At 37.8% G+C, this 19,291-nt stretch overlaps 1 protein-coding gene across 4 annotated transcripts; it reads left to right on the top strand.

Annotated features, from left to right (window-relative positions):
• The first annotated feature begins 249 nt into the window (after positions 1-249).
• tpm4a (tropomyosin 4a) lies at positions 250-19,109 on the top strand. 4 transcript variants are annotated; one of them, XM_046857599.1, is made up of 9 exons: positions 250-552; positions 2,348-2,473; positions 13,155-13,288; positions 13,603-13,720; positions 14,779-14,849; positions 14,952-15,027; positions 15,454-15,516; positions 15,663-15,732; positions 18,488-19,109. In XM_046857599.1, the coding sequence occupies exons 1-9, from the start codon at positions 439-441 to the stop codon at positions 18,568-18,570; spliced, it is 855 nt and encodes a 284-aa protein (XP_046713555.1). In that variant the 5' UTR covers positions 250-438; the 3' UTR covers positions 18,571-19,109. The 4 variants fall into 4 exon arrangements, with proteins under 4 accessions (XP_046713555.1, XP_046713554.1, XP_046713557.1 ...); XM_046857598.1 differs by lacking the exon at positions 18,488-19,109 and adding an exon at positions 17,706-17,915; XM_046857601.1 differs by lacking the exons at positions 250-552; positions 2,348-2,473 and adding an exon at positions 5,632-5,978.
• Positions 19,110-19,291: the final 182 nt, after the last annotated feature.

Raw genomic sequence — 19,291 nt, 5'->3', positions numbered from 1 at the left:
ACCTTCAATTATCTGCAAAAACAAATGTTTCCAATCATAAGACCTTACTTAAATATGTTCTAACCCTCACACCACATCCCCAATGTGTTCTAGCGCAGGGTTAAATTTGGAAGCAGTTCCTTTCATGGGCCTCTATCACTTTTTTTAAAAAGCAAAATACAAGAGCTCCAAATAAGGACAAGGGATTTGAGCTGCTGTAAATGATTCTGGTCCAAGCCATTCCTCCATCCAAGTGGGCTGATATGAAGTCGTGGAGCCGGAGGAAGGGAGGGGGCTGAACGCTGTGTCTGGTAAGGTTCAGGACGGCAAGATCAGGCATTGTGGTCTACTTCAGCTCTGTGTCTGCAGCTCTCCTCCTCTCTTCTAGCTCTCTGAACCTGCAGATCTGCTTTGACTTTTTGATTCATTACTGGGCTTAGCTGAAGTCTAACTGTCATCATGGAGGCCATCAAGAAGAAGATGCAGATGCTGAAGTTGGACAAGGAGAATGCCATCGACAGGGCGGAGCAGGCCGAGACGGAACAGAAAGCTGCTGAGGAGAAGTGTAAGCAGGTATGAATAAAGGGAAAGATGATGTTCTACACATGTAGGAGATATTTGATATTAGGAGTAGCAAGAACATTTTTTGAAATGAAAGAGCATTCACTATATTCTACAATAGTAAATTAAAAATCAATTCTTACTGTCGTGAAAAAAGCCTGGATAGGATGCCCATTAAGGATTAAACTGATGGGCTGTGCTCTTGAAAGAAAATAAACGTGTTACTTTATAGTTACTTTAAGTAAGTAAGTAGCTATAAATGTTTATAATAATAGTAGCTATAAATGGTCATTCCCTCACCACATCGTCCCCCCCTTTTTTTTAAGACTAAAAACACAAGAAAGCCCAAAGTCCTTTTAAATTCCTCCCATAAAGGTTAAATAAACATCTCATTAAAGACAACTTTATTAGGTTATTATCCAGCTGAGCTTATGTAGGGTGTTTGCAATACAAGTTCATGTGAATGAGCTGTAACTATGGTTTATAGTTAATAGATATATACATATTGTTTGAATTCGAGTAAGATCTACTATGAGTGGTGCAATTATTTAATACTTTCTAATCAAATTCAACAGTGCTGTAGTGTAAAGGAAGTCTAACTCATGCTAAATTGTCTAATTCCTTTACAAATTGGTGAACATAAACCATTCGCCATTCCAGGCTACTGAGCACATTCCTGAGTGAGCTACTCGTTTGGCTTCCTGGAATCTTGGCAGATTCTTCTGTAGCACCACAGGAACGCGAGCAAACTGATTAGGCTCAGATTTGAGTGTTTGCGAACACCACATGCCAGCAGGGTTGTTAACCTGGACTAAAAATAAGTCACATTATCAGCTTACAGATGTGCGAGACCTGGCTTTGTTAACTGGCATGAGTGCATCAGTGGAATGTTCTCACATGTATCGCTTACTTATCTGCAATAATGTCCCTTTCAACATACATTAAAGACTTGTTTATGATGGGTTTTTGTTTACTACACCATAGTATGCTCATGAGTCCAGCAGGTGATAATCATGATCCCCATAAAAAAAATTTTTATTACCACTAATGATCTAAACAGAATAAGAGTTTAAAAAGCAATCCTTTGCGGATCTGGAAAAAAATCCGTTGTTTATATATTATATAACTATATGTATATACAGTATATATGAATCTGAGCATTTGTCAAATTTATTGGGAAACCTGACTTTTCCAGCCATATGTGTTTCTTCCCCAAACTGTTACCACAAAGTTGAAGGTACACACTTATATAGTATAACACTGGTGGCGAGAGCATGACATTTTTCCTTGACTTGAACTAGGAGACCCAAACCTTATTAAGCATGACAATACCCCTGTGCACAAAGCCAGCTCTATGAAGATATGGTTTACATGAATGGAAGATATGACACGGCCTGTTATAAAGCTCTGACCTCAATCTTACTGAACACCTTTGGGATGAATATGAATGCTGACTGCACCCCAGACCTCCTCACCTCACCTCACCTTCATCAGCACCTTACTTTACTAAAATCTAGTGGAACATTTTCCTTAAAAAGTGGAGGTTATTATAACAGCAAATGGGGACTAAATGTTGAATGGGACATTTAAAAAGCACATTAGGTTTACGGTCATGCGTCCCCAATCCTTTGTCCGTATAGTGTATCCTTTCATTTAAAAGCCAGCTTATTATAATGCACATTTAGAAAATGTGAGTCTAATGTTTGAAATGTTGTCTTTGTTCAGAAAATCTTTACTTTATTTTCCAGTTAAAGGAATCAGTGACTGATAATAGGCTAAAAAAAGTAATGCACTGTGTGTCTTCCAGTTGGACGATGAGCTGGTCGGCCTGCAGAAAAAGCTGAAGCAGACTGAAGATGAACTGGACAAGTATTCTGAAGCCCTGAAGGACGCCCAAGACAAACTGGAACTTTCTGAGAAGAAGGCTGCTGATGTAAGTGAGATGTTTTGTTCGATGGACTCAGGTTTAGCATCTTTTGCAATGAAGTGTAAAATGTAAGATTTAGACTCTTATATGAATCTTTTATATATATATATATATATATATATATATATATATATATATATATATATATATATATATATATATATGTGATATATATGTGTTTGTGCAAGAAATTTCATTTCAGAGACTGAAGCCTGCCATATGACTGCAAACTCGCAATGTATTACTCATCTATGATTCCACAGCTGGCAATGGATGTGGGTTCAAATGAACACTGTTTTCATGCTTACCGAATGAATCAGTCATGATGTGAGCTGGTTTTAGTCAGATGCATGTGATCATGAGAAGCAGAAGGTGAAATACATTTCTGTCTGCAAATCTCAAACCTGAAGACTCTTTTCTCCAGTCAGAAAACTTTTAAAGAATCATCAGCAATTGCTGGTGCAACTTCGAGTACATTAGGTTTGCTAATCTACGGTTGACTAGCGTATAAAACAGAGCCTGCAATGCAAATTAAACAACACATTCACACACATTTCACGACATAATTGCACAGTACTTATGTACTTAAGAACTTAATATAATATTATTATATTTGTCTATAATTAATTTGTGTTAGAAAACTCATATTAATGCTATTTTTATCATCTAAATAGTGCTGGACAGGCCACGCTCGCAAGAGACAAACTGCACAAGAGTGACACAAGAGATTTGTTTCTTGTTAGTATTAAAATAGGTTTACACATGTGTCAAAAAAAAACCAAGATGAAACAAATCAGCCCAAAAGCAGACAAAAATCTAGGGGGTGTTTCTGTCTGGGTAATCGCCTGCCACGACTGTCCCTGATTTACAGTCTTGGCCAGAATGAAGTCTGGACTAAACCTGCATCTTCATACCTTTGTCTTTAGTGGTGCTGTTTTTCTTGATTTCACAAAAGTGAAAGATTTATGCTATTTGTAACACTGAATAAGGCAATGTACATTTTATTTTATGTAATTTTTCCTTGAAACAAAGAGAAGACTTGCTAGTACATTTATACCAGCTGGCCCTGATCATTAGTCTGACTGTTTACAGAAGCTCAATGCAGTGTGTTCCTGTTAACCCCCACATGTAGAGCTGTATATATTAACATAGAGCATCAAGTCTTCATTAATGAGTCTCACCCAATGAATGTATGTAAAAAAAACAAAACATAATGAGGTTTAAGAACCTAAGCAGGGACAGTGTGTGTAATCTACGCTTATATATGTGGCCTTATTTATATTCAGTATCTATTTTTGCCGTTTTTGCTGGAGGTTGCAGCAGAAAAAAAAAAAAAATTCAGTGAGTGATTGCTTGAACTGAACACAGAAGCCTGGAGTTTCTCTAAAACGTCTCGGCGCAATCCTGTGTTTTCTCATCCACTTAAGCCACAAAGTCCTAGCGCATTCCGACTATATCATGAAGTCTGCATAGAATTGTACTAGTAAACAGCACAATTAGGAAAATAGCTTTGTGGTCTCCTAAGACAACCCTAGCTCTTCTTTGGTTCCTTAAACTGTGCTAGTTTTTTTTTTTTCTAATGTAACCTCACTGCAAGGAAGCCTAAAGAGTCAGAAAATGCTGCTGTTTCCAGTACTTTCTTTGGAACATGGACCTTGGAAATCTGTTTCAGTCCACCATACCACATGTTATGAATTAGGCAAAACCATAAACTAATTATACATCTGAATTCCCAACTGCAAACTAGGAGAAAAGAGGAAGCGAATACCTCACAGCAAACAAAACCTTTTGACTTGGGGGGATGAGCAGGGTATTTTTTTTTTTAATGCCTGTTACTGATAAGTGCAAGAAGCAATAGGGGGTGCGAGAGAAGACATGTAGCTCAACAGCCCTGGAATTCTAAGAATCCAGCCAAAACAAACGGAAAAAAGAGGCCACACTCCTGTGTGTAATGAAATCAGTTCCCCCTGACTCCGGTTGCATTTAAATACAGAGGTGCAACTTCTCTTAACAATCGGCGCATGCAATGTGATCGAAAATAAATAAAATAGATGAAACAGTTTAGCAAACAAAGCATGCATCGGATCACATCTTCTCCTCATGATATGATTTGTTTTAGTAAGACATATAGCGTCTGTCAAAAGGTTTGTAAGCTCATTTTTTCCAAACAGATTGGAAAGACGCATACATGTTTCTTTTGCTTCTATGAAACAAACTAGCTCATTTATTGGTACGATTTATTGTACAAATGTATTTTATTTTAATTTAAAAAAATACTCACTTAGCATGAATAAGCTTTTCACGCTCTTGGAATCCAGAAAGTTCATTTCTCCATGGATTTCTCCAGTTGGAGATTTCTTTCTGTCCTTGCAGTTTGGTTTATCCCAGAGCAGTTCAATAGGATTTCATTTGCAGTGAGTGGGCAGGCTGTTCCATGATAGATAACACTGCAGCCGACTGTTTGCTCTCCAAACGTATGCTTTGAGTCGTTGTCTTGCTGGATGGTGAAGTCGGTTCCAGTGAGCTGCAGACAGAATTGCATGGTGTTGAAGTATGGAATGGTAGCCATGTTGGTTCAGTTTTCCTTCTTATATCAGTCTGAAACCTTTCTGCTTTATTAATTATTTTTTTTTTAAACAATTATAATTATGAATACTATCCTAAATACAATCAAATTTAACAGTGGTAACAGTAGGGAAGTGGAGAAGTGAATAATGCCTGGGGTTACTTATTGCAAGGTGATGATTTCAAGTCCCCTGTATTGTCAGTCTGGTACTCTTGGGCCCTTGATCCACTGGTACTTTATCATGGATCATGGCAGACCTCAGCTTTTTAAAATCGCTGGGAAATGCAACAAAAAAAATCACTGTGCTGTATTATATATATAACAAGTAAAAAAAAACTCTTGTTGAAAAAATTTAGTTTAATTTAGTCTTATATGGTTTATAGATTCAATAATATATAGTCAGTAAACTTCAGTTTGAAGCCACGTCTTAACCCCGCCCATGTTTAAAATATGCACGAATAACCGCTTCCTATTGGACGGCCGCGGTGACGTTGTTGGGCAGCAGGCTTCCCCCCGCCAGGCGTTTTCTTTAATGGCTGGATTCAGTGCGATTCTTCCGTTACATTCCTGCAAACTCAGTGATCCAGGAGCTTAATTCTAACACACTCTTTTATATTTGTATACTTTTTTATGTTTTTTTTTACGGAACTTTAAAGGACACAAGAAGAAATCTAATTCGTGTCAACTTCTACTAACTCACTTGCACTCATCCATTTTTTAGGGATTATAATTAAATAGATTGTGACCTATTTTTTTTTAGGTTCGTTTTTGTCTTTTTTTTTGTTCGTATCAGATCATATAGAAAAGAAAAGCATGTCAGGTGTAATGTCTTTGGACGCGGTGAAAAGGAAGATCCAGGCGCTTCACGCGCAGGCTGATGGTGCGGAGGATCGCGCGCTGACTTTACAGAGAGAGCTCGAGCTGGAGCGACAGCAACGTGAAAACGTGAGCGATGGAGAAAAAACAAACCAAAAACCTAAACGCCGTCCACTTCCTGTCTCCTTCCTTCTCTGAGCTCTTTAAAACCTTTTTAATTCCAGTCTGAGGTCTGTGCAAAAAGGGTTCCTCTGGGGTTCTTTGGTCCTGGCAGTCAAAGTTCTACCAGGAACCACCCTTTTTTATTCTTGAAAAGCACTGATGGTTTTCTGTGCCTTGGAAAGGAATTTCTTTCTTTCTTTCTTTCTTGCTTGCTTGCTTGCTTGCTGTATTTTCTTCTTTCTTCTTTCTTTCTTCTTTCTTTCTTTCTTTCTTTCTTTCTTTCTTTCTTTCTTTCTTGCTTGCTGTCTTCTTTCTTTCTTTTTCTTTCTTTCTTGCTTGCTTGCTGTCTTTCCTTCTTTCTTTCTGTCCTTCTGTCCTTCTTCCTTTCTGTCCTTCTGTCCTTCTTTCTTTCTTTCTTTCTTTCTTTCTTTCTTTCTTTCTTTCTTTCTTTCTTTCTTTCTTTCTTTCTTTCTTTCTTTCTTTCTTGCTGTCTTTTCTTCCTTCTTTCTGTCCTTCTTTCTTTCTTTCTTTCTTTCTTCTTTCTTTCTTCTTTCTTTCTTTCTTTCTTGCTGTCTTTTCTTCCTTCTTTCTGTCCTTCTTTCTTTCTTTCTTTCTTTCTTTCTTTCTTTCTTTCTTTCTTTCTTTCTTTCTTTCTTCTTTCTTTCTGTCTTTCTTTCTTTCTTTCTTGCTTGTTGTCTCTCCTTCTTTCTTGCTTGTTGTCTCTCCTTCTTTCTAGCTTGCTGTCTTTCTTTCTTTCTTGCTTGCTTGCTGTCTTATCTTCTTTCTTTCTTTCTTGCTTGTTGTCTTTCTTTCTTTCTTTCTTTCTTTCTTTCTTTCTTTCTTTCTTTCTTTCTTTCTTTCTTTCTTTCTTTCTTTCTTTCTTTCTTTCCCTTAAACCTTTCTTTCTTCCTGTCTTTCAGTAAGATTTTTGCACACTCTTCAGCATCCCAGTGTGCAGTTGGGGCACAACCCATGTTTTAATTCAGGGCACATTGAGCCACAAACCCCCCTTTCACTCTGTGTGCATGGTTAAATGTGACATTTTATATAACTCTGACTCATGTTGAAAAAATGTAAAACTACCCCAAGTTTTCTGCAACTGTGTTTATGGGAAGTGAGGGTGAATAAGTGGTGTGCACATAGCATTATTCCCCATGAAGGGTGCAGACAGGATGTCCAATGTGACTTTTGTCCTGCAGGATAGAAACGAAGACAAAGAGCTCTGGATGACTGTAGCTTCTGGGCAGTTTTAGTCGTCTTTCAAAAATGTCCTGAAATTACATCCAAAATGTTAAGCTGAACTGGCTCCTGAGCAAAGGGAAGACAGGATACACCCCCCTTCCACTCCGGCATTCTAGATACTGCCATTTCTGGAAGCTCTGGGAACTGTTGACTTATATAAGTACTATATAGTGAGAAAAGTACCATATTTACATTTATGTCATTTGGCAGACGCCCACTCATCCAGAGTGAATAACAGTGATCTAAGTTAAACATCTGAGCAGTTAAGGGTTAAGGGCCTTGTTCAAGGGCCCAGCAGTAGTAGCTTAGTGGTTCTGAGATATATCTCCACATGGATCTCTATTGGGCATTATATTACACAGTATGTTGTAGTATACTATAATACTCTTTACCCTGAATTACTTTCCTCTCAATATTTAAATTAATACGTAATCTTTAATGGTGTCACTTCTTAAGCCTTCTATAAGTAATCTTTCTATAATGCTTCTTTAAACATTGGTTCATCCAGGAATGTTCATCCAGCTGCATTGCTCAAATTCAGATTCATTTCTAAAGCTTTAGTTTTTTTTTTTGCGCTAATACCACTGTCAAGTCCACTAGCTAGACATCTTGTAGATATTTAACTACAACTGTAGCTCTTAGATTAATAGGGTGTAGTTCTATGTGTGCCAATGGTGGAGGAACAGCGGTTAAGGCATTGGTCTACTGATGGAAAGGTCATGGATCAAGCAAACTGCCACTGCTGGATTCCATTTGGGTGTGTTTAATGGCTCCCCTATTGAAAATATAGTACACTAAAGCATGCACCAAATGTATTGGGCTTGTTTATAAAAAGTGAAAAGCTGAAAGTACAGCATTAAGAACACTAGCTACATGGGCAGGGTATTTGCATAGGAAGTAGGAAATTAAGTGCCAATTGTCTCCCTATTGGGCGTGTAGTGTACATACAGGGAGGAGGCAGCCATTTGGGATTCAAACTGTCTCTCATTACATTTGTTTGTTGGAAGTTAATGATCGTAGGTTATCGTTATACTCTGTGATCTGCTCATCATGGAGCGAGGGCGGCTTTTTACAAGCCATTCCTATTAAAATTGCGTGGTACTTTTTATTAGAATATTTCACAAATTTTGATCAGTGTTGAATCTTGCTCATTATAGATGCAGCCACAGGGTCATTTTAGTCTTTTTTCCGAGATACTTACAAACATTTCTGAGCGAAATTGTATATCTGTCTGTCAAAAACACAAATTCACAAAATGTGAAAAATCTAATAAAAATGTAGAGGTGTTTCGAAGCCTTATATAGAAGTCACAGAATCTCAAATTAGGCTGTCTGTGTGTTCATGTATGGAATGATGTTTTTAGCATTTACTGATTTTATTAGCCAGTCAGCTAATATGAGCTGAGGATTTGTGGACGTGATGAATTCATTTGATTAATATCCACTGCTAATGTTAGCCAGCTGGCTAACTTAAACTACCTTGGCAGGATATCTGAGAGGATTTGTCATATTCCTAAATGTTTATAGTCCTCGCTGACTAACTTGGTTTATAGAAAATTTTTATTTAATAAAAACAATAAAAAACACTAAAAGCTTAGCTTCACTACAGTAAATGTCGAGGTAAGGTCTCAGGGTCTCTTAGGGGTGAACATCACACCACTGAGCTGCCTTTGTCCTATTCTGGACTATGGTGTTCCCCGAGGAGCTGAATCAGGATGTCATTCCTGTTCCACATCTGCCCTTCCTGTGCACCAAGATCAACATGCAGATAGGCAGGAAGTTGGCCTGCACTAAAATGAAGGTCCATTTACATGGATGGAGATGTGAGAAAGCTGGCTTTGTGAATATTGCCAGGTTATGCTTCTGAAAAATTCCAATCTAATCTGGTATCTGTTTTTCGGCCACAAAATTTCAAATGAATAAATGCTGACCTTCTAGTTTCAACTATATCAAAACATATCTTGTGACCTGTGAGGTGGGTATAGTTACCTTTTCATACAATTGAGTGAGACTATAATTCACCCAGTACTGTTTCTAGCTTTAAATGCTATTAGTAGCTGCACATGGCCTCCAAGCTACTATGGGATCTTGCTTGAATGCATGGGTAATTTTTTATAGGATGTCACTCAGGATTCCCAAAAATTCACAAACACAGCTTTTCTTCAGATGCTTCAAGTACGCTATATGGACAAATATTGGTGGACACCTGACCATATGTTGGTTTTTGAACATTGAGACCTCATTTGCTGTTATAATAATAATTTGCTGTTATCTCTTCTTAGAAGATGTTCCACTAGATTTTAGAGTGTGGAGATTTGTGGAGATTCATTCAGCCACAAGGGCATTAGTAAATTCAGGTACTGATGTAATGTTTGGAGATCTGGGGTTCCCTCAGTGTTCCAGTTTATCCTTATGGTGTTCAAAGAGGTTTGAGGGGAAGATCTCAAGATCTTCAACTCCAATACATGTAAAAACGTATCTCCACTGAGATCTTTCTTTGTACACAGGGACATTGTCATGCTGGAAAAGGTTTGGATCTCCTAGTTTAAGATAAAGGGAAAGTCAGGTGTGCCAGTACTTTGTCCATATAGTGTATGCTCGAATGAAATCAAATGAAAGCTAGTGGATGATTTATAAATGTAGATACATTGTGCTGAATAGGCATAATTTGGACAGATGTATCTCAAGTGTGCTCATTAAAATATTTGGATCCACCAATTAGAACAAGTACTGTAGCGATGGGTGATATTAGAAGTCAGTATTATATATATAATTATTTTTTTGATGAAACACAATATGCAGATTCCCTACAAGTCCTACGAAGAACCCAATGGACACATATAGCCTGCAGTTTAGTATTGTGGAAAATGCATGTCCAAATCATACAATAACTTCATATCATATAAGAGATCAGAAAGCTTAGAACAGTCATAGCTCCAGTCACTTGCTTCCATGGCACAAGCACAAAGTTTGGTATCATTTTGCATGAGCAACAGAATCAGATAGTAGGTGTGTCCCAAGTTTAAAGGCTCAGTTGTATGTATACAACTTTATACCACACCATACCGCACACGGTCACTTTAAGGACAATCACGTCAATCATCTTAAATTTTACTGTTTACTGTTCATATGCATCCTTGTATATACACTTTTTTTTTTACATATATCTTTATATATTTTATATTTTATATAGATTTGATTTGTATGTAGGATGATCACCAATCATCTCTTGGGTGATCATCAAAATTAGGGCCATATTTAGTAGAATTTAACACATGTACAATAAGTTATTACTATATATAGATGATTTTTGATATTGACGGTGTATATTGTAGTGAAAATTTTGATAGTGTCATTGGCTGAATAAGGCATGGATAGAGATATTGAAATGTACTTAGAAATATTATACCTATATATTAGGATTGAATGTTGCAGACGGTCTGTGAAACACATTACACACATTAACAGAAGCCTATGATTTGCTAAAGGGGCTGCTGTGGTAAAAATGGGGGGATATAATAATAATGGTATAACTGAAGAGTTCAGCAAGTCCATCTGCCCTTGTCACTGTGTGTGATACAAAAAATTTAGCTTTCTAAGAGCAGAACATGCAGCGGTGGTGTGCACCGCAAACACTGAACACTATTCCCCAGTCTTGTCTCTTTTCTCGAATTGTGTCGGATACACATGGATCTATTTAGCCCCCTTTTTTTTCCCAACTGATTACACTCATGTCTTTCTGGCCCTCCGCTGCGGTAATTCACCAGAGTGTGTGTTTTACCATATAAGGCATGCATTCCCAGGCATCTGGGGAACGCAGTGACTAAGGAAAGGAGTGTTCCGACCCTGAGAGGGGAAAAAGGGAGGGCTGTGGATGAGGAGGCTACAGGATGTCGAGTGCGTCTATTTCCTTTGTGCATTTTTTTTCTGCTCTCTTTGTCACCAGCTTCCTCCTCTTCCCCAGCTTGTGTGTTCATGTTCATTATGGACTGTTCATTTACACATTTTTGAACTTTTCTAGTCTTCCATTGAGACATTACCTGACAACCAATATGGGAAAGTCACAAATGGGTAATTGTGTTGTACACAACACCATGCAAATCTACTGAAACGTTTTCACCCGGTGTTTCCATTCAGGTGTTCAAGCTAAATCTTGTGTATAAGAGAGAATGCTGGAGAGCAGTAGATAACTTCTCCCAAATTTGTGCCAGAATTCTGCTAAAATTTTAATTAGTTTGATTTGAACTTTATTTCATTTCATTGCAATGAGAAAATATGAACTCTCATAAATATGAATATATGAATTATATTAATAAACATTGAGGAAAGTAGAAACTGAAACAAAAAAACACTCCAATTAAATAAAAACTAAATGAATAAAAAAAGTTTTTAAATAAAAAAAAGTGATTCGCCTTTAGAGCCCGTTTTTGTACTGCAACCCGGAAAAACTATTAGTATGGGGTTTTGCACATAGCTGATAGTTCCAGCAATCAACAATGAGAACGGAATAATCAGCAAAACCAATGAATCGGTTGACCTCTACTTTCCATTGAGTCGGCTTACAAGACTATATGCATTTGAGAATGGAATGGTTTGTCAACAAACTCACAGTGGTGCTGGTGCTCCATTAAAAAAAAAGCATTAGGTTAATTTAGGAATATATATATATTATTGTTTTAAGTAAAGCTCATTCATATACATTTTGGAAAATCTCCATAATAGTAATAGTTTTTGTGGATATTTGTGCCATGATCAGAAGAGTGTTTAGCATACTCCCCCAAGGCTAAATTTCCCCAAAGAGGGAAGGAAAAAAATGGCCAAAACCAAGTCTCCTCAAATGCTCTCAGATGCGCTTGGTTCTTTTGTGCATTCTCTACGGCATCTTAATAACCTGACTGTCAGATGGCCATAACTTTGTAACCGAGAAACAGTGTGCATGCAGTTCAACCCCACTGATATTGTGTGTAATTATATGCTAATGACCAGCTTAGGAAGTGTTTAATTGTTGCTACCTGCAGACAGAAAATTTGCCACAGAGGCACTGTTGTGTCCTTTTCCCAAGGAGAATCTTTGTTTGACAGGCTCTCAGAGGGCGATGCTGCATTAAGAGAGTAAATATTTCTTTTGTTTGCCCTTTAGTATACATAAGAATAAGGACAGGGTGCCTTGTTTATTCATAATACTATTACATTTAAAGGAGGAGAAATTGAAGGGCAGCTCTTCACAGTGTATTCACACTAAACAGAGACAAATCACAGTTTGGCTCCTGTAGGTGTGGTCTGTTTGGCACTTCTTACTGCATGTATGTTATATATAGGAGGTTGTTTATAAAGGCTGTACTTGTTTATTGTTCAACACCAAACACTATTGAATGGAAAGTACATTGAGGAAACTATGAGGATATTTTATAGCAAAGCTTTAAAGAGGAAGGCAATTATGTATTTAATAAATGAGCATGAGTGCGTTTGTGCATTACTGATTCGTAATCAGATTCAGAATAAACAGGCAAATGTCTAAAACAGGACTTAGAAAATTAGGCTAGAACCAAAAAGTATGACAAGACAGGACTGGTTCCTCTCAAGGTTTTTTCACATGCCATCTCAGGAAGTTTTTCCTTGCCACAGTTGGGGATATACTTATAAGGAACAAACATATAGGCACCAAAGCTATACATTTAAAGCTTTAAAGCTGCTTTGAGACAATGTTCATAGTTAAAAGCGATATTCATAATTAAAATTAATTGAATTGAACTTAGTGGCTAAGCAAGAAACACATAGTCGAAAAAGCTAATCAGTATCACTCAATTTCTGGTGAAATGTTGATGTGTTAAGGATAAAACATTATGTTTGCTCTCCTAACATGGTGCTCCATCAAGCCCTGATCACTGACGTTATGTTTTTAGGCTGAAGCTGATGTGGCAGCTCTGAACCGCAGGATCCAGCTGGTGGAAGAGGAGCTGGATCGAGCGCAGGAGAGACTGGGCACGGCCCTGCAGAAACTGGAGGAGGCTGAGAAAGCAGCAGATGAGAGTGAGAGGTGAGGAGATCTCGAGGTGCCCCATGATGTGATGGGCTGCCAGATTTTTCTCTCTGTTCAATGGCACGAGGATATGTGGTCAGCTGTTAATGGACCATTGGGTCCCCCTTTTTTTTGTTAATGGGAAACCCTTTATTGTGTTATTTCATATAAAAATACTTTCCCTGTACACTTTTTATATCAATCTCATGAAACTATTTGGGGTTCTGTATCTTAGCAACCTATAGGTGAAGGATTGATGTCTAGGTAACTTTCCAAAAGTTTACATATTGAGGTCTTTGGAATCACCGTTATACATTTTCTGTGTCCACCAGAGGCATGAAGGTGATTGAGAACCGTGCAATGAAGGACGAGGAGAAGATGGAGATACAGGAGATGCAACTAAAGGAGGCCAAGCACATCGCCGAGGAGGCTGACCGGAAATACGAGGAGGTGAGTCAAGAACTTTATTTACATTTAATCATGTAGATGATAATAATTCGCATTCCACAGTGGAATTTCACTACGATAAGCAAAGCCATGGAGATTACCTATGGAGATATGACACTGAGATTTATTTCTTTGAACAAATAATGATGGCTATGCATTTTTCTCTAAACGTTAGCTGGCTATATCACCTGATTGTTATATCTACTTTGGTGATGTGAACAAAACTTCGGGAACTTTGGGCTTTATGTACATATTTATTTTTAGGCGCTACCTAATTCACAAACCAACAAACACAGTTCTGCTTGGCACTAGAAAAATACCTGGATTTTCTACCTCACTAGCGTACTAATGAGAAGGTCTGTGGTTCAAACTGCCATTTCTGGGTGACTGACTAAGGCCCATAATCTTGTCTGCTCTATGGCTGCTGTATCGTGGTAGACTCCCTGCTCCGATACAGTGCAAAAAAGTTTTGGGTACTTTTTTTTTTGGGTAGTTGAATAAATTTTGGTCACTTACTCTTACAAAATCGTCCCCCTTATATATATGGTCCTTCGAGCCGGGTGATAGCACCCTTGAAGACAACATGCAATTGCAGCAGGTCCCAGAGAACATTGTGCGTGCTCGTACTCAGCGTATCATAGCAGTATAATTGCCCGTGGCAAGCCCACCAGCTGAAACAACAGACAATGTGAATTTCTCCTGCACTGTAACATACACATGTGTAACATGTAAAGGTGTACACAAGGGAGGCTAACTAAGTACGGCTAGCTAGAGAGTTAGACATTTTGTCTCTCTGTTTGCATTACACAGTACTGTAAGCTAGCTAAAATGACTAAAGCAAAAAGAATGTAGCTAGCATATGAGAAATCCCTGCCTATAATGTTACATTAGCCAGCTGCATTAAACAACCTGAAAATCTACACACAGAAATATTGCTAGCTTTATAGGGCTAGCAAATAATAAAGCAATCCTCGGATAGTTAAGTAGAGCACCTGCATCTTTGCTTTACATTAGCTAACAGCATTTACACCGTGAATGACTTCTGGACATTTCTGCTTTAGGTGGCTCGTAAACTTGTCATTCTTGAAGGTGAGCTGGAACGAGCTGAAGAGAGAGCTGAGATGTCTGAATGGTGAGTGCTCAAGTCTTTTACCTCAGTGTGTATCAGGATACGTTTTCATCTGATTGTCGGCTTATATGCTGTGGTTCGCTTTGCATTTTTGGTTTCTTGCAGCAAAGTCACCGATCTAGAGGAGGAGCTAAAGAATGTAACCAACAACCTCAAGTCCCTAGAAGCTCAGGCAGAGAAAGTAAGATAACGCCCATGTCTGGTATAGTGCTTTAGATGCAAGTGTGTATGTGTGTGTGTGTGTGTGTGTGTGTGTGTGTTGGGGGGGACTCGGGTGTTTATATTGCTTACCGCACACCCATGTTGCTGGCCTGAGCTGCCACAAGCAAAGTAAATATAAAATATCAAAGTTTTTACAGCAGGATTATTATAACCACTTTGCTAAACGAAATGAAACCCAAAGCTACCATTTGAACATGAATAAAACAAAAAATAGAAGGGCATTTGAAATGCATTTAAAAATGCTATAATTAATTATCTATTTACATCCTAAAAAGAAAATATTGATTTTTTTAGCTGATTCATTTCTGCCTATCAAATCATGGCATTTGTCACTGGTAATATTGTTCATGATTACATTCCCACATCACCATCTTCTCTGTTTCAGTACTCAGAAAAAGAAGACAAGTATGAGGAGGAGATTAAGGTTCTCAGTGACAAGCTGAAGGAGGTACGGTGCAGATTTTGTGAATGATACCTTGGGAATGATGATGATATACTGGGGCGTGTGTAAGATTTTCAGTTGATCATCTATTTATGCAATGTTGTGTGTGTGTGTGTGTGTGTGTGTGTGTGTGTGTGTGTGTGTGTGACTAGGCCGAGACCAGAGCTGAGTTTGCAGAGAGAACAGTGGCTAAACTGGAAAAATCCATTGATGACCTGGAAGGTATGAACATTTTTCCTATAATTGGCCTGATATTATTATTCTTTAATGATTTTACTATGTCTTGTTTTACCGTATACCAGTTTCTATTATACGCATCCTGTTTATTGCTTAAAATGCGTTTCACGATGCATATTAATCTTTAAAACTTGAAGTCGAACATAGCTAAAATCAATAAGAAAATAAAAATTGGATTAATTTTTACAGGCTTTCAGCAGCCACACACACATTTACTTGTAAAAGGTACTTAAAGTACTTGAGGTTTTTTAAATGAACTTGTTATTTTGACCTGGTAACTAAAGGCTAACACTACAGTAGCAGTAATTCGAGTTTATAATGATATTATAATTAAGGACAACTTGACTACTTGTGGTTTTTGAAAGACACATGCCTGCTCCTTTTGTTTCTATGCAACAAATTAGGTTTGCCAAAGGTGTTCACTAGTTGGAGTTCGATTTCTTCTGACCTTGCAATCCAGTTCATCCCAGAGCAGTTTGATAGGATTTAGGTGTGGTGACTGGGCAGGCAATTCCATGATAGATATCAGTCCAGCCGACTGTTTGCTCTTTAAATAATCCTTCCAGTGCTTGGACATATGCTTCATTGTCTTGTTTTACGGTGAAGTCGATTTATACGGAAGCGCATTGCATTCACAAAGAGAGAAAAAAAAATCACAGAAAAGATCTTATAATTATGACTTACTATCTCAATTATGACTTACTATCTCATGATTATGACTTAGTATCTCATAATTATGAGATTCTGATCTCATAATTATGACTTAGTATCTTATAATTATGACTTAGTATCTCATAATTATGACTTAGTATCTCATAACTATGACTTAGTATCTCATAATTATGAGATAAGTGGGGGCAGTCTGTGGCAGGGGAGCATTTTAGTTCAAAACACTGGATCTGTCGATATTAAGTCATAATTATGAGATACTAAATCATAATTATGAGATACTAAGTCATAGTTATGAGATACTAAGTCATAATTATGAGATACTAAGTCATAGTTATGAGATGTTAAGTCATAATTATGAGATCCTTTCTGTGATTTCTTTTTTCCTGTGTAAATGCAATGCGCTTACGTAGATTTACAATAAGCCGCAGTCCAAATGGAACTGGATGGTGTTGAAATATAGAATGGTAGCCATGTTGGTTCAGTATACCTTTCAAGTTTCCAACCTTCCCTGCCATAAAACAACCCCATGCTTCCACCTCCAATTCGGACTCATCCAGTCATTCACTGTCCTATTTTTGTGTGGTTTTTGCCCTGGTAGGTTGCATAGAAACAAAAGGAACATGCAACCATAAAAGACTGTGTGTTTCCAAATATTTCAATAATATCAGAACGATCAGCTCTGGCTGAGTATCCGAAGCTTGAAAGTTTAAAAGTTCATCACTTTTCTCACTAACCGTTTAATGACATGTTTGGTTATCCAGCACAGGTATGATTTCCTAGTGCAGGAACAGACCTGTCCATAGCGGTCATAAAGAATTTCGCATCTTGTTTTAATCCGGTCTGAGGAGTTTTATATTTCAGCATGTGGGAGTGTTTCTCTTGAAGCCTATTTACTCGGCTGAATTTATGGAATCAGCTGAGGCAGACCGAGCGTTTCTATAACCCCGAGAGGAATAAAGAATGTCTGCGTTCAGTGGAAGAGAGACACCATTTCCTGTGAGAGGCTTTAGTTCGTTTCATAGCTGCGTAGCCGAAAAGTGAGCCGAGAGCAGATTAGCTAGACGGAAACTTTACGACGAGGCCGTCGGCGCCCTCCGTTGGATTTGCACACGTTTCTTGCATCGAATAGCAGCAGCTTCATTTTTATGTTCTGCTGTGGATTTTTCCACACACATTCTGCTTCATCTGCTAAATCCCTTTTCTCTGTCTTTTTTCTCTCTCCGTCTGCTTCTCTCTCTCTATGTTTGACGAATGCTGCTGTTGCTTTTTGTCCTGCTGATCTTCAGATGAGTTGTATGCACAGAAGCTGAAATACAAGGCAATCTCGGAGGAGCTGGACCATGCCCTTAATGATATGACCTCCCTGTAGATGCTGCTTTCTTCTTCTTCTTCTCTCTCTGTCTCTCATGGCTGGCTAAAAGGTTTTACCTGATGTTTGCTGTACTGCTGTTTTAATCTGCAAAAGAAAATAAAAGCTCTCTTCTTCTGTTTCCCAACATGCTTTCATTCATCCTTTCATTCATTTTAGCACCAAAGCACATTATCACACACACACACACACACACACACACACACACACACACACACACACACACACACACATTCTAATACAAATGACTACACATTAGTTACATATTTATAGCTATTATAGTATAACGGTTTGTTTGATTAGGCCCTATTCTTTGTTTAAAAGTCATCAGTTTTGTTTCGTGGTTCGAAAGTCAACAGGTGAGGTCAAGTTTTCCTCTCAAGTTCACACCCACTGTGTGTCTTCACTCTCACGCTTTTTCTTTGTTTCTGGTGCACGTGTGGAAGCTACGACCATGCGCATGTTGTGGCATCACAAACGCACTTGTCACTCAGTGCATGCAAACCTTACAGCTCCAGAGCTTTCACTTTTCAGAAAACAACGAGCACAGAGAAAAAGCAATACCATGTCACATATTTTACTAAAGTGTTCTGTTGAAGTGTTATGTCGGTTGTTTTTCTCGGTTTTTCTTCGGTACTCGTCAAACGAAACGACTCCAAGTTCTCATTTCGATTTTTTTCTCTTCTTTTCCTTTCGTAGAAAAATTAGCAAGCGCCAAAGAAGAGAACCTGGGAATGCATCAAGTTCTGGATCAGACACTGCAAGAGTTGAACAGCATATGAAAAAAAAAGGAGTTTCATCTTCATACATTCCACAAACAGCTTCATTCCTCATGTCTGTCGATCTCAAAGCTCACAGAGGGTTAATTTAATAAGTTTGGTTTTCACTCTGAGAATTTCCCAAATCTTAGCTTAATGGTAAACGTGAAACATGGTGAAAAAGTGAACGAACGTCCCTAGGAATATGATAGCTCCAGTCTGACATCTAGTGGTCACTCGAGTTATTTTTTTTATAATTTAGTTTTGTGATTACTATTTGTAATTTTTCTATTTGTGCCCTAAACTGATGATAATCCAGCAAAATACATTATAATATTCCTTTATGTATGCATAAAATAATTCTTTTTGCCCAAAAGGTCAGAATAGACATGATGTAACATTAAATCGAACTACTGCATATGAGGTTAAATGTGATGTAGATCAGTACTGAGATGAAGACATTCCACTCTTCATGAGGACCAAAATCACATCTGTTTCACTTTCTGTGTTTCAAGAAACATTTTCCCACTCTGCATGTAATAAATTTGTATAAAAATTTTAAAGTCGGAGTTGTTCGTTTTTCAGATTTCATACAGAATTGTAACTTACACACTCCATACACACTGTCCTTTCTTTAGAAGCAAGCACATATAATTTATGCTTCTGAATGTGAAATGATGTACAACAGTTTTATTGATTTATTTAGTTTTTTTAAGTTATGCGGAACAATAATCACCTGGTGTTA

Source organism: Silurus meridionalis, chromosome 9 (genome assembly GCF_014805685.1).
Source record: "Silurus meridionalis isolate SWU-2019-XX chromosome 9, ASM1480568v1, whole genome shotgun sequence".
NCBI lineage: Eukaryota > Metazoa > Chordata > Actinopteri > Siluriformes > Siluridae > Silurus > Silurus meridionalis.
Note: the sequence above shows the minus strand (reverse complement) of the source record. Positions and strands in the feature narration are given on the sequence as shown.

Bases quoted from the DNA above. Each gene is read 5' to 3' on its own strand.
- tpm4a (XM_046857599.1), top strand. From the start codon at position 439: ATGGAGGCCATCAAGAAGAAGATGCAGATGCTGAAGTTGGACAAGGAG. The intron at 13,721-14,778 runs GTGAGTCAAGAA...TTTCTGCTTTAG, and splicing joins CTGACCGGAAATACGAGGAG to GTGGCTCGTAAACTTGTCAT. The intron at 14,850-14,951 runs GTGAGTGCTCAA...GGTTTCTTGCAG, and splicing joins AGAGCTGAGATGTCTGAATG to CAAAGTCACCGATCTAGAGG.